At 41.6% G+C, this 17,385-nt stretch overlaps 1 protein-coding gene across 5 annotated transcripts in view; it reads left to right on the plus strand.

The window, feature by feature from the left end:
- Positions 1 to 17,385, plus strand: part of osbpl9 (oxysterol binding protein-like 9) — a 52,436-nt gene that overhangs the window by 16,400 nt on the left and 18,651 nt on the right. For 4 of the 5 annotated variants that reach the window (XM_008299445.1, XM_008299447.1, XM_008299448.1 and 1 more), the window contains exons 4-6: positions 9,349 to 9,425; positions 14,842 to 14,937; positions 16,244 to 16,291. In XM_008299445.1, coding sequence (XP_008297667.1) covers positions 9,349 to 9,425; positions 14,842 to 14,937; positions 16,244 to 16,291 — 221 coding nt within the window. Of the gene's footprint in view, positions 1 to 9,348; positions 9,426 to 11,852; positions 12,214 to 14,841; positions 14,938 to 16,243; positions 16,292 to 17,385 lie in introns of those variants that run through there. The other variant, XM_008299450.1, reaches the window with a different exon arrangement.

The raw sequence follows: 17,385 nt of genomic DNA on the forward strand, positions 1-17,385 counted from the left end.
GTCAAAATGGAGGTCAGACGGGCATGAGGGTCCAACGCCGACCGAGGACCCGACCAACGCTGCTTGCAGCTTTAATTTATTTATTATTTTATTTTTTGTTTATTTAACAAAAATATTGACATGTATATTATGCAAAAAAAATAAGAAAGGATAAAAAGCTTCATGGACACTCCCCATGATCAGTGTGGTAGAGCCTTGAGTGGAACCGGCTGTTTCTTTCAGCCCATGTAGGGTCCGATACTGACAGCCTGGGCTCCCCTTTAGGTTCTCCTCTACTCTCCTCTCTCTCCTGCTCCTTCACTTTGTTCCTCTGCTCCTCCCTGTCTGATGTCACTGGTCTTATACAATTACATGAAACATTAATCATTTACACTCACATCACATCAGATTACAGTGTGATCACTATTTACAGAACTGTAAGTAACTCAGATGTTGCTTATTCAGTAGTTATTGAATGTTGTTGTTGTTATTCTAATTCAATAATGCGTTAACTTAAATCTGTCACGAATTAATGTTTTCTGCTTTAAATTTCATTATTTACCGTAAATCGGAAGTGCTTTTATTTTGAAGGGAAGTCAGAGGGAAATTACGGAAACTGAAAAAGTGTAACGTAAAGGTAAAGTAACGGCAACGTACAGTTATGAGACAAATCAAAACAAAACAGCGAACGGGAGAGATTAATGGATTTAGCGGCAGCTGAGAGTAAACAAGGTAAAACTTTAATTGTCAATTTATTTTATGTTTAGTGTGGGCTAATTTTAGCAATGAGCTTAGCTAAATTAAATGTGTTGATGTTACGTTTGTCTAGCTCTTATGTTGGTCATAGGAGAAAAGGTGGAGAGACGTAGAAGTGTTAGACCATCCGTCCAGGCTTCTCATCATACATCTATATAATCTACACTAACTATCATCATTTATGAGTCAGTAAAAGGCTAATGCTACCTGGCTAGCGTCATCCCCATCAGGTGTCTTTCTCTTCTTAGAGAAATATGTGAACAAGCTCATCTGAAGATGCAGTCAGCAGCTCCATCACGGCGTGTAGATGTTAGCTTAATGCTATCGGTTAGCTTACTGTCGTTAGCGACACTGAGTTGGCCCCGGGCCCAATTAACTTAAGCTACCGATATGTTGCGTGACGTTAGCGGGCCATCAATGTTTTGAGAATGTCCATTTAACTTGTAAAATCTATTCTGAGCTATCTTAAGCTAATAAGTCTACAGTTTCACCGATAAGTCGCTGCCCTATTCTCTAAAATGACCCGCTTCTGACTGACCTGGAGCCTGGTGCTGGACGTGACGTCACTTTCAAGGCCGCGCTCTCGCCAGTAATCAACGTCGCATTAACCCCCAAAGAGTAGATACTGAGCAAGATAGTTATCTGTCGTCTACTGTAGTACTCGCCAGTAATTAACGTTGTATTGACCTCCCAAAGAGCAAAGACTGAGCAAGCTAGTTATCTGTAGTTTACCTTAGAACTCCAGTAATTAACCTCCCAACGAGTAGATACTGAGCAAGATATTTATCTGTCGTTTACCTTAGTACGTCTGGTGAGTACCCAACCCAGTGCAGGACTGCTGGGAAGGTGGAGACATGAAATGAATGAAATGAAATGAAAAATACTTTATTCATCCCAGAAGGGAAATTCAATAATGTTAATTGCATATTTAATTAATTAATAATAATAATTAATTTAACAATAATAATTCAATAAAACATGGTGGTGGTGTATTTGCGAGAATAAAATAAAGAAAGAAATTTGAAGGAGCGGCAGCTAGGATTTAGGAATGGCGGCCTGCCACTCCTAAATGAATATAGAGAAAACACTGACTCCAAAACATCTGTTTTTGTTGAGCCTAAACATTATTTTCTAGCGTGTCTGCTCTCTGTAGAGGGTTGTTTTGTCGTGTCCTGCTGCTGAGATCAGTTGTGTCATGTGGAAAACCACATCGACACACACCCTCCATCGAAAGTCTAGTATCGGTTCCCCNTGAAGTTGTTTTAACTCCCAGTGTTTCCTCTGGGATGTTTTCCAGCAGCGGGGGCAGGCTCACCAGGGAGCCGTGGCGGCATAAACAAATGACACTTGACAGCAGATTTTACTTTTACAACATATTTATTCAATTGCCAGGTGAAAATGGCTTTTTAAAGGCTGCATGTAAATTAAAAAATAAATTAAATTAAATAAATACAAAAAAAACCCCAATAAATAATAATTGGCAAAGTTTGCACCCAGGCTCAGAACAATGAATTTTTTTATTTTTTTATTTTTTTTAAATAGAAGAGCTCTGAGGATCTGTTGTAGGGAATTTTTCTGAGAGGTGGCTGTTGATGTTCAGCAGCATCCAGCAGCAAGCTGATCCCTGCAGAACATTCCTATCAGGACACAGTACAGTGGCATTACTGATCACTGCTCTTACAATGGAAATACAATTAATTTATTTCTTATTTTATTTTTTGTTTATTTAACAAAAATATTGACATGTATATTATGCAAAAAAAAATAAGAAAGGAAAAAAAGCTTCATGGACACTCCCCATGATCAGTGTGGTGGAGCCTTGAGTGGAACCGGCTGATTCTTTCAGCCCATGTAGGGTCCCATCCTGACAGCCTGAGCTCCCCTTTAGGTTCTCCTCCTCTACTCTCCTCTCTCTCCTGCTCCTCCACTCGGCTCTCCTTCACTTTGTTCCTCTGCTCCTCCCTGTCTGATGTCACTGGTCTTATACAATTACATAAAACGTTAATCATTTACACTCACATCACATCTGATTACAGCGTGATCACTATTTACAGAACTGTAAGTAGCTCAAATGTTACTTATTCTATAGTTATTGAATGTTGTTGTTGTTATTCCAATTCATGAGTTAATGTGTTAACTCAAATCTGTCACGAATTAAAGTTTTACGCTTTAAATTTAATTATTTACCGTAAATCGGAAGTGCTTTTATTTTGAAGGGAAGTCAGAGGGAAATTACGGAAACTGAAAAAATGTAACATAAAGGTAAAGTAACGGCAACGTACAGTTATGAGACAAATCAAAACAAAACAGCAAACGGGAGAGATTAATGGATTTAGCCGAAGTTGAGAGGCAACAAGGTAAAACTCTAATTATGTCTAATTGTAGTTTATTTTATGTTTGGTGTAGGCTAATTTTAGCAATGAGCTTAGCTCAATTCAATGTGTTGATGTTATGTATTTTTGTATAGCTCATAGGAGAAAAGGAGGAGAGAATTCAAAGTGTTAGACCATCAGTCCAGGCTTCTCATCATACATCTATATCATCTACACTAACTATCATCATTTATGAGTCAGTAAAAGGCTAATGCTACCTGGCTAGCGTCTTCTCCATCAGGTGTCTTTCTCTTCTTAGAGAAATATATGAACAAGCTCATCTGAAGATGCAGTCAGCAGCTCCATCACGGCGTGTAGATGTTAGCTTAATGCTATCAGTTAGCTTACTCTCGTTAGCGACACTGAGTTGGCCCCGGGCCCAATTAACTTAAGCTACCGATATACCGATACGTTAGCGGGCCATCAATGTTTTGAGCATGTCCATTTAACTTGTAAAATCTATCCTGAGTTACCTTAGGCTAATAAGTCTACCGTTTCACCGATAAGTCGCTGCCCTATTCTCTAAGATGACTCTCCTCTGACTCTCTGACCTGGAGCCTGGTGCTGGACGTGACGTCACTTTCAAGGCCGCGCTCTCGCCAGTAATTAACGTCGCATTAACCCCCCAAAGAGTAGATGCTGAGCAAGATAGTTCTCTGTTGTCTACTGTAGTACTCGCCAGTAATTAACGTTGTATTGACCTCCCAAAGAGCAAAGACTGAGCAAGCTAGTTATCTGTAGTTTACCTCAGTACTCCAGTAATTAACCTCCCAACGAGTAGATACTGAGCAAGATATTTATCTGTAGTTTACCTTAGTACGTCTAGTGAGTACCCAACCCAGTGCAGGACTCTGCTGTGAAGGTGGAGACATGGTGGTGGTGTATTTGCGACAATAAAATAAAGAAAGAAATTTGAAGGAGCGGCAGCTAGGATTTAGGAATGGACCCGCCACTCCTAAATGAATATAGAGAAAACATTGACTCAAAACATCTGTTTTTGTTGAGCCTAAACATTATTTTCTAGAGTGTTTGCTCTCTGTAGAGGGTTGTTTTGCCGTGTCCTGCTGCTGAGATCAGTTGTATCATGTGGAAAACCACATCGACACACACCCTCCATCGAAAGTCTAGTATCGGTTCCCCGTGTTGGGAATGACCTCCACGGCCACACTGTGGATGTGGACGCTCGGGGTTCAGGTGTCGTATTTTTACCCGTCGCTTTCTGCAGTTCTGTGGTTGTTTGTGTTGTTTGGATCTCGTCTGTGTTGTGGGTCTTCATCCAGCCTGTGCGCGATTATTAAATGTGTAGGTGGACGGTTTGGAGCTTATCGGTGTGAGCCACAGTAGCTCCTGTATGTGCTTGTTCTTCTGCTGTGTCTCTGCTTTTCTGTTGCAGAGAAGCATCAGAGGCTGCAGCAAAAAGGCTTCAGTCTGCACTCCTTCCTGTGTCCTAACCGATCAGCTGACTGGGTCGAAACAGCAGCTAGAACCTGAAGAGTGTTCGTGTTTGTGCAGAGATGCACGGACGACAAAGCGACTTTTAGACTTTTGTCCCATTTGTTCGTCTATTAAATTAGATTAGTGCTGCAGAAGAGCCCTTTAAACTCTTTACTGTGCAGCGTTTTAAATGCCTCTTGTTGGGATATAGAGCTCTCCACATTAGCAGAGTATTATCATGTCAGATGACGCCGCTGTTATGATTGAGCATGTTGTTTATGTTGGGTTTGTGCAGAAAAAAAGCATCAGTGGCTTTTAGACTCTATCAAATTAGAACATTGCTGCAAAACAGAACACAACAAGGCTGCAAACTCCTCACCGCGCAGCGTTTTCAGTCTCATTTCTTATTCTCTGATGGAGAAAATGAATGAAAAGCACATTATGAGCAGCTGAATGCTGTGTAAATGAATGCGTGTTGTTAGAACGTGATGTAACTGTGCACATGAACAAAGCAGCTTCATGTCATGTGTGTTGCTCATGTTGGGTTTGTGCAGAGAAGAAAAACATGGAGCTCAGCGGCCGTTACACTTTTGCCCCATTTGCTCCTTTATTAAATTACATTCTTGCTGCAAAACACATAACCACCCACTTTGCAGATCTGCTAGTTTCTTATTTTTCAACAGAGACATGAATGAAAAACACATATTTTCCTGAGTTTTTCCTGGTTTTATTCTAATTTGGACACAAAGAGTTTTATAATTGTCGCTATCACGGCTCCTAAATACCACCGTGGTCAGATAGTAGCAGCCAAATTTTATCATATAGTGTTTATTCTTACTTATTCTTTTTTTACTCTATTAACTTTTTGAGCCTTTTCTGCATTAAGACAAGCTTTAAATCCCTTATAACATGCTTGTTGTTGGAATATGTAACCCTCCACATTTACAATTTCCTGTCAGATGTCACCACTTATGATCGTTGTTCATGTTGGGTTTGAGCTACAGAGAAGAAAAACATTCAACTCAGTGGCTTTTAGACTTTTAGTCTCATTTGTTCCTCTATTAAATTACATTAATGGAGCACAACAAGGCTGTAAACCCTTCACTGTGCAGCATTTCTTACTCCTAAAATCTGATCTTATTTTCTGATAAAGAAAATGAATGAAAAACATCTCGGTTGTTCCTGGATCTTCTCTAATTGGACACCGTTTGATTGGAGTTTTACTGTCGTCAGCACCACTAACTTGCCACTGTGCTCAGATAGCAGCAGCTACATCTTGTCATATCTCCTCTTAACTGTGGCTCGTCCTTTTTCAGCCTTTCCTGCATTCAGACAAGCTGTTTAAATGCCTTATAACTTGCTCTCCACATTTACAATTTCATGCCAGATGTCATCACTTATGGTCGAGTGTGTCGTTCATGTCGGGTTTGTGCAGCGCTGCAGAGAAGAAGAAGCTCTGTGACTTTTGTCCCTCTTTAAATTTGATTATTGCTGCGACGTAGCACACAATAAACCCGATAAACTCTTCGCTGTCATTCTGAAAATCTTCTCATTTCTTGACGGTGAAGTTAGTAGCAGCTTCCGATTGTGTCAATTCCTGACTTTGGCTCGTCCTTCTCCCCTTTTCTGTGGAGAGACAAGCTGTTTCAATCACATACAACTAGCTTGTGTGTGAAACATGCGACCGTCCACACTGACAAAGTGTTTTGATGCCACTTAAAGCTGCAGACCTGCTCAGCTGACTCGCACCCACCTGAGAAAGTCGAAGTGTGCGATGTCACAGCCTGCAGTGACAATATTTGTTTTCCCAAACTGACCCTGCCGCCGTCTCTTTCTGTCATGAATAGGGCTAAACGACGTTAGCTGCAGTAATCTGTTCCTCTGGAGAGTCTGTTTGGCTGAGGGGGAAAGTGAGAGGGCGGCGAGGCGCTGTCTGAGTGGATTGGCCCGAGCCTCGGCTGCCTTTTAATGTCTTTAAAAGCTTTTCTGCTGTAGCGCTGCTCAGCCTCTGCGATAGCGCCGCCGTTCATCTGCTGCACCAGCTCGGTGAAAAACGACTCTCACGCTGGGTGTGGATTGCCAGCTAACTCCAGAGGATATATCTTATTAAGTTCTTCCTTCACATCTTATAGAATTTGACCATTAAGGGAACCTTTAAGCTGCACGAGCAGACACCCGTTTACGACCACATGGAGTCCAGCTGAGTCCGCTCCACGTCGTCTCAGAGGACCTCATATCGTATCTCTGTATGAAACTGGCACCAAAAAGTGCGCGGCGGCCATTTGCAGTTCGTATCTGTGCATTAAATCTGCCAGAGAGCCTGTGCTGGGTCACTGTTTAATGTTGCTGGAGGTCTGTTTGTTCTCTGTCTTTGCTCTGTGGGTGCAGCCTTTCCCTGCTCTATTTCACACCCTGACCCTAAAGGCACCATGTAAAAAAAAAACAGAAAATCAGTACTGCATCACCACGCTGAGGGAGCTTCAACGCTGCATTTATACAGCGGTCATAGAAGTAGAATTAGATTTTTCGGTATTGATTTACTGTCATGCACAAGGCTGAATATCAAAGCCCAATATGAGACACTACTTTTATGTTTTGAGTGCTTGATCAGCCTCTCAGTACTTATATGTTTGGTTGGATATTTAAAAGCATGTATTTTACCCTCTGAACACATCTCAAGGATTCAAGGCCTTTATTGTTCACAAACACAGTTACACACAGTATAATGCACAATGAAATGCTTTGCGTACCTGCTCCACACCGAAACAGTATTATGATGAATAAAAATAAAGAATTAAACACACAAGACTAAATATATAGATGAGAATTTTTATGTATATATATATAGAGAGAGAAAGGGATAAAAAAAACAAGCATAAATAAATAGATCAAATTTTCAAACAATGTAAAAGGAGATGGAGGAAATAAAGAAAATAATAATATATGATAATAACATCTTTAAAAAGTCGCCTAAATGCCCCAATTCATCAGAGACAGAAACTGAAAAATCTACCAAATGTTCAGCTCTCTGATGGTCCATGAACTCATCGTGTATGACGTACAGTTATATCAGGACAATTAGGTTAGAATTGTGATGTTTTATCGGATTTTTATTTTACTACGTAGCTAAATAAAAAAAATATCCAAAAACTAACCATTTGAACAAATCACATTCTGCAAAAAATATAAAAAATAAATAAATAAAAATTCTGCACTCCCCCACGCAACTGTGAAGCCGTCAGTGACTCAGCTGTGACCAACAGTCACTTGGCAAAAATTCAGAGAATTTTTGGCTGAACTGCAGGAAGTGTTTACGCAGAGAGCGGAGAGGAGGCGAGGATGGAAGCACATTTAAAATACAAGTAGTAAAATATCTATAGGATGTAGTGTCACCATTTATTTCCAGCATTAGTAACACCAGTGGGAACTTGGAAAAATGTTATAAATGTTGATTTTAGGCTGTTTCTGTTTTTCTAAAGTAAATAATCAAAGAAATTTGCACGAGTTCTCTCTTCTTCTTCATGCTTGTTCTGTTTCCATAGAGGTGAAGGACTTTATGTTGCAGTGAAAGATGCTCGCTCTGTACAGCAGAGCAGCTGAAAGATGCTTTTTAAGCACAATAATAACAAACATTGTGATTTTCTGGCCAGATATAAGGATTGTAAGGAGACTCTTAGAGGTGTCGCAGGTGATGGTCGACCCCCACCAGAGTACACCGGGTTATAGTCTGGCCAAAGTGTACCAACAGTCGAGGCTGCTTTATTCCCCAGATTATACCACTTTGTGCTTTTCATAAATACATCTGTATTTCAGTTTGCAGAGTTTCTTTCTAATGTAAACATAACATTTTTTTTTTAAATAACATTGAAGGTCAACATCAAGTTGGTTACAGGGGAAGATTTATTTTTCACAATCACAGGTACCACTTTTCAGGAATATTATTGGTTAATCACATTAAGCTTATTGGCAACACGATGCTGTCGTCTGTGTTGCTGCGGAACATAAATATATACAATATATGTTTACAGTTTACTGAGACAGCGCAGAGTTTACTAAGTTTCAGAAATTTGAAAAATGCCCATAAAGGATATGTTATTATAAAAAAAGCAACAACAACATAAATTCTGTGATTCTGGTCTTTAATGCACAGAAAATATTGTCTTGAATCCTGGTAGTTTTTTGAAATTGTACTCATGGGATTGTTGAGATCTTAATGTCAGATTATTGTCAATTGTGATGCCATGAAAACTGAAGCAGTAAATTCAGAGACAGTTAAGACATAACGTAGCTCAAGTAACACCCCAGAGTTTAAACTGGACTAGAGGAGAATATAGTGGGGTATAAAACAGAGTTTAACTCCTGGTAATGTCTGAGCAGGAGGTGAATTTTGACCTGGTTTTTGTGCTTTACTGTCTCTGAGCTGGATGTATTAACCTTGTGTAGTTTTATCATCACTGAGAGACACTTTCGATGTGATGAAATGAAAATAACCCCTAAAAAAAAACCAAGAGAGTGCCATTTATTTATTTTGTATGGATTAGACAAACACAGTATAATTTGTGCTATTTTGTGCTTGTGAGCTCCAAACTATAAACCAGGCTGTTCAAACACACAGCTCCAGCCCGTGCATATTGATTAGTTGAGCTGTTTTAGGAGCAAACCGCCGTCTGTTTATGAAAACACAGCGTCCACAGCGTCTCCATCGCTCATGTCATGTCGGTGTTCTGGTGTCGTGATGTGCAACACGTGCTGATGTCTGCATGGAAAACACGGCTCACTGGGTGTGTCCGTCTCTTCTGCCTTTCAGCTCGCGATGCAGACGAGCGGGAGAAGTGGATCCACGCCTTAGAGGGAACCATCCTCCGTCACACCCTCCAGCTCCGGGTACGTAGCCAGCCTCTCGTTCCTCTGTCAGCGTCTGTAGTCTGTCCAGCACGGTTGGAAAAAAAGAAGAAGCAGAAGAAGAAGCCGTTTTGCTTTGGGGCTCCTGGATGTTTTTCTGTCTGTTTATGCTGATTCCTGTGTTTGTACTTTAACTGTTTACCATCTACCTTCCAAAGTAAACACAGTGGTTCCTTGTAATACCTGAGAAGTATAAATAAAGTCAAAAAAGAGGATCGGTGAGCCAATTATGGTCCCTAGACGTGAGAGCTTCCACTGTGAGAGTTTATATTGAGCTTCAGATTGTCAGCATTTGCATAGTCTCCACATTTAGATGATGTGGTAACGCTCATGTGATGACTTTGCATATCAGGTGTTTAAGCTTCACCTGATTTATTGTTTTTGTGGTGCAACAGAGCAGCTGAAACTTGAGTCATCAGTCTGGTCTGTATAAATAATAATAATGAGGGATGCAAATTGTAAGCAGTTTTCTGATCATTGGTATCAATCAGTCAACCATCAATCGCACAACAGACATTATTTCATACGCTCACACACACATCTTTAACCGCGGACGTTTAACGATGTGTCGTGGTCTCGTTGGAGCATCAGAGGCTGTTGACCTCCACACAAGTCTTTATCATGGTGACCCTTTGCTAGCTAAACAAAATCCACAAAATCGTTGCGTGTGGTTGATCATTACCATCCGAAATCATAATAATATTCTTTATTTGTTTCAAAATTCAAGTTACAGCAAAACAAAACAATAATAAAGTCATTAGAATTTTAAACGACACATGAAAGCGCAACACAAAGGAAATTAAAGCCCAGATAAAATCACACAAGCCTCTCCGGACTGATGTGCACATCGTTCCAGAGCCGAGAGTCGTTCCATGTGCTGCTTCATACGGTGCTAAAAGGTCAGAAATATAAATCAGATAGAGAGAGGCCTTGAAGAGCGTTAAAATTAATTAGAAAAATCTTAACATCTGTCCCAAAACATACTTGGAGCCGGTGTAAAGAGGCCGAAACAGCTGGAATCTGGAGTCGATCAATAGGTTTGTGGTTCAGGAAGGTAAAAATGCTGCTGTCTGGGATAAATCCTAAAAGTGTAAAATGCTCTCTTTGTCTTAATCCTTCTAATGTGATAGAACAGGATTGGACAAGTTTTGATTCTGTCAACAGATGTGACGTGATTTAAAAGAGAAGCAGCCGCTGACTTTACCACATGCTGCAACCCAATAATCTCCAAACTTCAAACTTTTTCATTTACATATGGACTGCAGCTGCCCTCACAACATCTGTAGCGTCACAAACAGCTGGGATGAACGACTCGTCATAATAATGCGCCTTAAACTTTGACTGCTGAGCTGTCGGTGCGTCTCTTGCCAAGTCAAGTTAGTTTAAACTCAGTCTCTCCATTATTGAGGATGTCTAGATTCCTAAAACACATCTTGAGAATCGAGGACGGTTGTTTTCGGCCCCCGACACATAAAATACACAAACCATGTCAGGAGCAGGACTCACAAATCTGTACGATATATATATCATTCAGTTATAATATTCCTCAGTGTTTATTTATAAGGTGCTGCTTCGTCTGCTGTGCCTCTTTTAGTTTATATTGTATGTTCTCACCATGTGACGGATCATAAAACGCAGCTGTGCCGCGTCACCAAACGGCAAACAGATGATGCAGCTTGTGTCGTATTAAACCGACGTGACAACTCCGAGGCGAGGGTGTCTCCTTTCTCCTCAAGGAAAGGAGTCGAGGAACTTAGGAATGAGAAGAGTGTGTGACAGTGCAGAGGATTGTGGATGGAAACGGCCAGAAGAGCATAATGTAGTAGAATAATCTGGTGTTTAATGTACTCTGCATTGGGTCTGGTAGCACAGCCTGTGTTTTGTCTGGTGACGTTAGTGCCGTCATACATGGAGGAGTTTGGGCTGGTACCGGAGCCAGGGGTTTGTTCACTTTAGTGGAAAGTCTGTTTAACTGCTGACCTGCTGGTGGTTTTTTATTTTTCCACTCATGTTTATGTCTCTGCTCTCTTTCCTTGCCTCTCCTCCCCTAAAGCAAACCTTCCTTCTTGTTCCCTCCCATCATCATCCTCTCCATGCACTCCTTCATCCTCATAAGCAACCTTTTCATTCTCCTCTCCCCCCCTCCCTCCTTGTTCCTCCCTCCCTCTGTGGCAAATCCTTCTGATGTGCTACGTGTGCCTGCTTGCACACATACACGCACTTATGCAGTGTTAGCGCGCCGCTGTCGTAGCGTCACGTGACTCCCCCGCCGCCCAACCACGGGCCGGCTTGCTCGATCAGCCAAACATCTGCCCCCGCCGCCTCGGCCAATCGGAGCGACCGTTGCTGCTCGCTGCCGTCAGCCCTCGCTGCTGCTGCTTTGTGTGTTTTCTCGTCTGCTCTGCTCTGCTCTGCGCGAGAGGAAGTGTGCCTTTCCTGCCAGGGGAGGGTCCCGGATTAACTCGTCCGCCTCGCACCGAGCGCTCAGCTGATAACTGAAGGATATACTGGAGGCTCGGCCAGCACACAGTCTGAGGGCTGCTGTGGTTTACTTTGGCAGCAGAGAGCGAGAGGAGGGGATTGTTTTCTGCCTGGAGGAGGAGAAGGAGGAGGAGGAGGAAAGAATGCTAACTTCACTAAAGCTGGTGGTTTGTTGCTGTGGGGAGGAAAAGACTGAGTAATGGAGACAGAGATCTTGTGTCAGGCTGCGTGAACGGCCTGAGAGATGTGCAGGGTTTAATGCAGCATGTCCATTGGAGCGAGGCACCCAGTAAGTAAAACACACACATAAACAAGCACAACAAAACGCCACTGCAGCATCGCTGGGAGAAGTTTAACGGCTGCAGTGCGCCGCTGGGGCAGCAGCATTTTAAAGTGGGTCACACTGTGTGGAAAGACAAATAGATGGGGGAGGGAGGGGAGAGGAGGGGAGAGGAGGGAGGCAGCGTTGTTTGGAGAGTCTGGGCTGCTTCGGAGGCTCATGTGTGAGACTTTGCTGCTGAATTATTCCCACCGTGTGACAGGGATGCAGAAGGGAGTGAGTGGGAGCGGAGGCGCAGACGTCTGGGAACATTTCTGGAAGCAGCATGACGTGGCCTCGCGGCGGCTGTTTATAAACCCAGCACCTGCCTCGGACCTTCCGCTTTCCAAACTTATCTGCTCCGTCTTCCCCTCCAGTATTGTGTGTTGACAAAACACGACATATCGTAATAATAGGGGGTTGTCTGGTTTGGTTTTGTGTTGTTTTTTTGCTCCTGTTTTGCCTCCGTATCAGCTGCATGTTCCTGCTGCAGCTTAGCTTCTTATCTCAGGCCTGAAATATAAACACGTCTGATTTATCGCCAGTAGATGACATGTCACCGTCGCTGTTTACTGAGTCACAGTTTTAGCCAGAGTGTTTTTTATTATTTAATGTGATCTTCGCTGCAGTCTGCACATTTTGCAGGCCGGTGCATTTCTGCAGCAGCACAATGCATCATTTATAGCGGTGTGCTGTGACACATTTTGCATTTATCAGAAAATCTGCAGCTCTTTGCACTTTGCAGATCCGATGATATTTCGATTAACTTTGCAGCCTGGGTCTTCTTACTTTTTCTACGTGCATATCAGGTTGTTATTCTGCTCTTTTCGTCTTCTTTGGGCCTGAATGATGTGCAAAAACAATCGCATTGCAATTTATTTTGCTAAAGGAGTCACTGTTTTGGCGAGAAGTTTTGCGTTTGTTTTTGACACTGAAACAAACATTTTTGCTGCAGTCTCAACCAAAAAAAGCGCCTTCCCATATGTCCACAGAGCAGGATTTGGAGGCCGGTGCATCTCTGTGGCTCACACATTTGACCTTTTAGCAAACAGCTGCTATAATCTGGATATTCCCAAAACATATCACAGTTTTCATACACTGAGTCTAACACTATATTTTAGCAGTGGACTGTATCACATAGTTGTGGGGTTTCTTGAGTGCACTACCGGTATTTGGCTTTGAGTTTTTGGCATCTTGAGTTAAAAATTATCAGGATTTCATGTCTAACTAGAAAGATAACAGCTCTTCTGAATGTCTGAGTGCAGCGAGTGACCAGACGGCACGTTTTTTATTTCACTTCCAACCCAAAAACAAGGACACAGTACGTAGACTTGCACAGCATTATTCAGATTTTTTGCTCAGGCTTTTGTGTGGCCAGCTCTGTGTTTTTTAGGAGTCACGCTGACAGCGAAAGCACCTTTGATCCTTGGAGGAAGTTTGCCCCGTTAGCTGGAGGTTTCATGGCTGCTGACTTGACACAGACTTTGTTCTCTATAAAGTGTTTTTTTTATACGGTTTAAACTTTAGCAGGTCCCCACCGCGTTTGGCTCGGGGTTAATGGCTTTTCTCCACATTCCTATGAAACCGTCTTTAGCAGGAAGAAAAGGCGCCTGGAGCTCGGGACGCAACAGGACAATGCGACGCAGCAAATCCCAGACAGCAGCAGCAGCCAAACACAGGGTCTGATAAGAGCTTCATTTACTAACAGGAGGAGGTCGTAGTTGATTTCATTTTCAGCGTCTTTTTTCCCATTTATAAGAGGTGTTGTTCTGTGTTTTTCCATGTCAGACTAACTGCTATGTAGCAATAAATTGCAATGACACGCGCCGCGTTAGTCATCTGCTGAGTCGTCTGGCTTGACGTAGAGGGGTTATTGTGCTGTCACCGGTGCCCAGCGTCCTTGCCATCGACAGGCTGATTTTCGAAGGAGGTCTTGCCTGCGTGTTTATCACTCGTCTGCCTGTTTTGGGTTTTGTGTCGCGGCCAACTGGATTGTTCCGGGTGAGCTCAGACAGATAGAGACAGATGCCCGGTCACGTCTGTTCTGTCAATACTCTAGTAATTACCTTTTAATGGGTATTATGTAATGAAATGTTCGGTTCTGCCTCTGTGTGTGTGTGTGTGTGTGTGTGTGTGGGTGCTATTAAGGGAAGCTAATTAACAAACACTGAATCTGATTGCACCTCAGCTCCATCTACACACACTGACTGTCCTCCGTCTGTAGCTAAACTCTCTGCAGCCTTGAGTTTCCCGATTTAGTTTTGTTGCAGCCTGAAATGCGTTGGCCTCCAGTCAGGCGCTGAGGCAGACAGACCTGCTGGCCTTTCATGCAGCCTTCACACAATAGTATTCATATCTCCCACCGGTACAGTACGATGCTGGAAGATTCTCCTGGACTGTTGATGCTTCTGTCCACCATTTTGTGTAGCAGTTTCACAAAGCCGACCTGGCCGGGAGGTGATGGAGACGAGCCGTTTATTTATGAATGGATAATATCGGCCTGTTTTGCTTTTAATATGCAAACAGCAGCGCGGCTCCGGTCGGGGATCTGGTCGGAGTTGCACTAACGCTCAGCTTCGTTTGTTTTCTCGTCTCCAGGAGGCCGAGACAGGATTCGTTCCGAGCGTTCAAGACTTTGACAAGAAGCTCGCCGAAGCTGACGCCTACCTGCAGATACTGATTGACCAGTTAAAGGTAGGACTCGGCGGCACCGTCGAATCAGCTGGTTTGCTTCACTTTTGATGGCTCACTTTAACATGTACGGCTTAAAATGGAAAGAAATGTTGTCAGTTTGAAAGATTTGCACCAAAAATTTACCTCAAATCTGAACATTAATTCTAAATCCGTACGTTAGCCCACAAAAATATAAAGAATTAGAGTCAATTTGAAAGATTTGCACCTAAAATTCAACCTAAATCTGCAAATGAATCCACAAAAATAGAAAAAATTGCGGTCAATTTGAAAAATGTTCACCTGAAATTTCCTCTGTATCTGTACATTAATTCTACATCTTTATGTGAGTCCACAAGAATAGAAATAAATCTCGTCAACTTGAAAGATTTGCATCTAAAATTCAACCTAAATCTGTACAGAAATTCTAAATCTGTACAATAATCCACAATTTCAAAAGAATTTGAAAGATTTGCACATAAATTTGCCCTAAATCTGAACATTAATTCTAAATCCGTACATTAATCCACGAAAATATAAAGATATATGATCAATTTGAAAGATTTGCAGCTTAAATTCAACCTAAATCTGCAAATTAATCCACAAAAATAGAAATAAATTTAGTCAATTTGAAAGATTCGCACCTAAAATTCAACCTAAATCTGCAGCATAATCCACAAAAATAGAATAAATTGTGGCCAATTTGAAAAATATTCACCTAAACTTTACCCTCTATCTGTACATTGGTTCTACATCTTTATATTAGTCCACAAAAATAGAAATAGATTTCGTCAATTTGAAAGATTTGCACCTAAAATCCAATCTAAATCTGGACATTATTTCTAAATCTGTGCATTAATCCACAAAAATATATTTTAAAAAAGACTCAATTTGAAAGATTTGCACCTAAAATTCAACCTAAATCTGTACATTAATTTGTAAATCTTTATGTTAGTCCACAAAAATAGAGTTTAAAAGATTTGCATCTACTATTGACTCTAAATTAAATTTGTCTGTGCATTAATTCCAAATCTGCATATTAACCCACAGCGTGGCTTCTAATCAAATCTGTGTCACCGCCTCCTTCTTTGTGCTCTTTAGCAAAGCAGAAGTTAAAGATGAGATTTGTGGAACAGTGACAAAGCAGAACGCTGCATTTTTAAAGACGCGTATCGAGGCCAAATACGATGAAAACTCTTCTAATTCTCGCCACCACTTTACCTCGAGCCTCGTCTTCTGAGCACATTCGCCTCCTGATCCTTTGCGTACTCACATCGTCTGAGCTCATGTTTCCATCTGTCCCCCTTGTTCATGTCTTGTCCTCACACAGCTGTTTGATGAGAAGATCAAGGACTGCAAAGAGGATGAATCACGCAGGGTGAGTAGCAGCGACGCCACGCCGTCCTCGTGTCTCCGCTCTCCGGTCCGCTGTCGTCAGAGCCGCAGCGATGAAGCAGGGCGGCTAAGCTGCAGATGTGTGAATTCTGCTGCTTGTCAGCTCTAAGTGTGTTCTCAAAGTGCACTGACTCAGAAAGGGATGCAACAGGATGACTCGCCTGTTAGCATTTGACAAGCTAACCAAACACAATATCACTTCATCATACAGACAGTATTCATGTGTCTGGTACATGCAGACGGACACACGTTCAGCTGCACCATAAATGTTCCATCGATCTTTGATCTAATGATTATTTTCATTATCAATTAACGAGTTAATTGTTTTAAAGCCAAACACATTCAGGTTTTAATGATACAAAACAGAGGAAAGCAGCACATCCTCACATTAAGAGGCCGGAACTGGAAAAGTTTTGGTGTTTTTGTTTTACGAGGGATTAAAATTCAAACCAGACTAGTTGCTGATTCATGTTTATGTCAATGTAAAACATCTCAGATTTTGTTTGCTTATTTTCTATTTCTGCAAAATGTGTTTTTCAGAATTTTGGGAATTTCATATGTTCAGACCTGGATTTTATTTTATTTTATTTTATTTTATTTTATTTTATTTTATTTTATTTGTTTTTTACCCTCAACAAAGCTTTTTCCCTGCAAAGCCATATTTGGGGTTTATTATCAATGTAAATAAACCTCTGGCAGCCATGCAATTTGGCGAGGACACGGACAGAACTGTTTCCAGCAGATACAGATAATTAAATTACTCCAGCAGAGGCCAAACTTTTAATTATTCTCCCTTGAAAAATGGAGAAAAGTGCAACATATTCGCACAAGGGGACCCCAGAAAGTTCCTTTAAATGTTTATTATTGGGTGTTTCCATATTTTCTACTAAAAATACAGCCTTTGGTTGACATTTCACCAACTTTTGAGGCTTCTAGCACCAGTAGGATTTGATGTAGGGCAAGATAAGAGTCCAGTTTTTTGCTATTTTGACAAAATGTTGACATTAGTAGGAAACTGAAACTGGTGTTCATGCTTGTGCAACGCTGTGAGTTGCTTCCATTTTGTCATCATTGTGA

The sequence above is a fragment of the Stegastes partitus genome, unplaced genomic scaffold (assembly GCF_000690725.1).
Source record: "Stegastes partitus isolate 25-593 unplaced genomic scaffold, Stegastes_partitus-1.0.2 Scaffold1418, whole genome shotgun sequence".
In the NCBI taxonomy this organism is placed as follows: Eukaryota; Metazoa; Chordata; class Actinopteri; family Pomacentridae; genus Stegastes; species Stegastes partitus.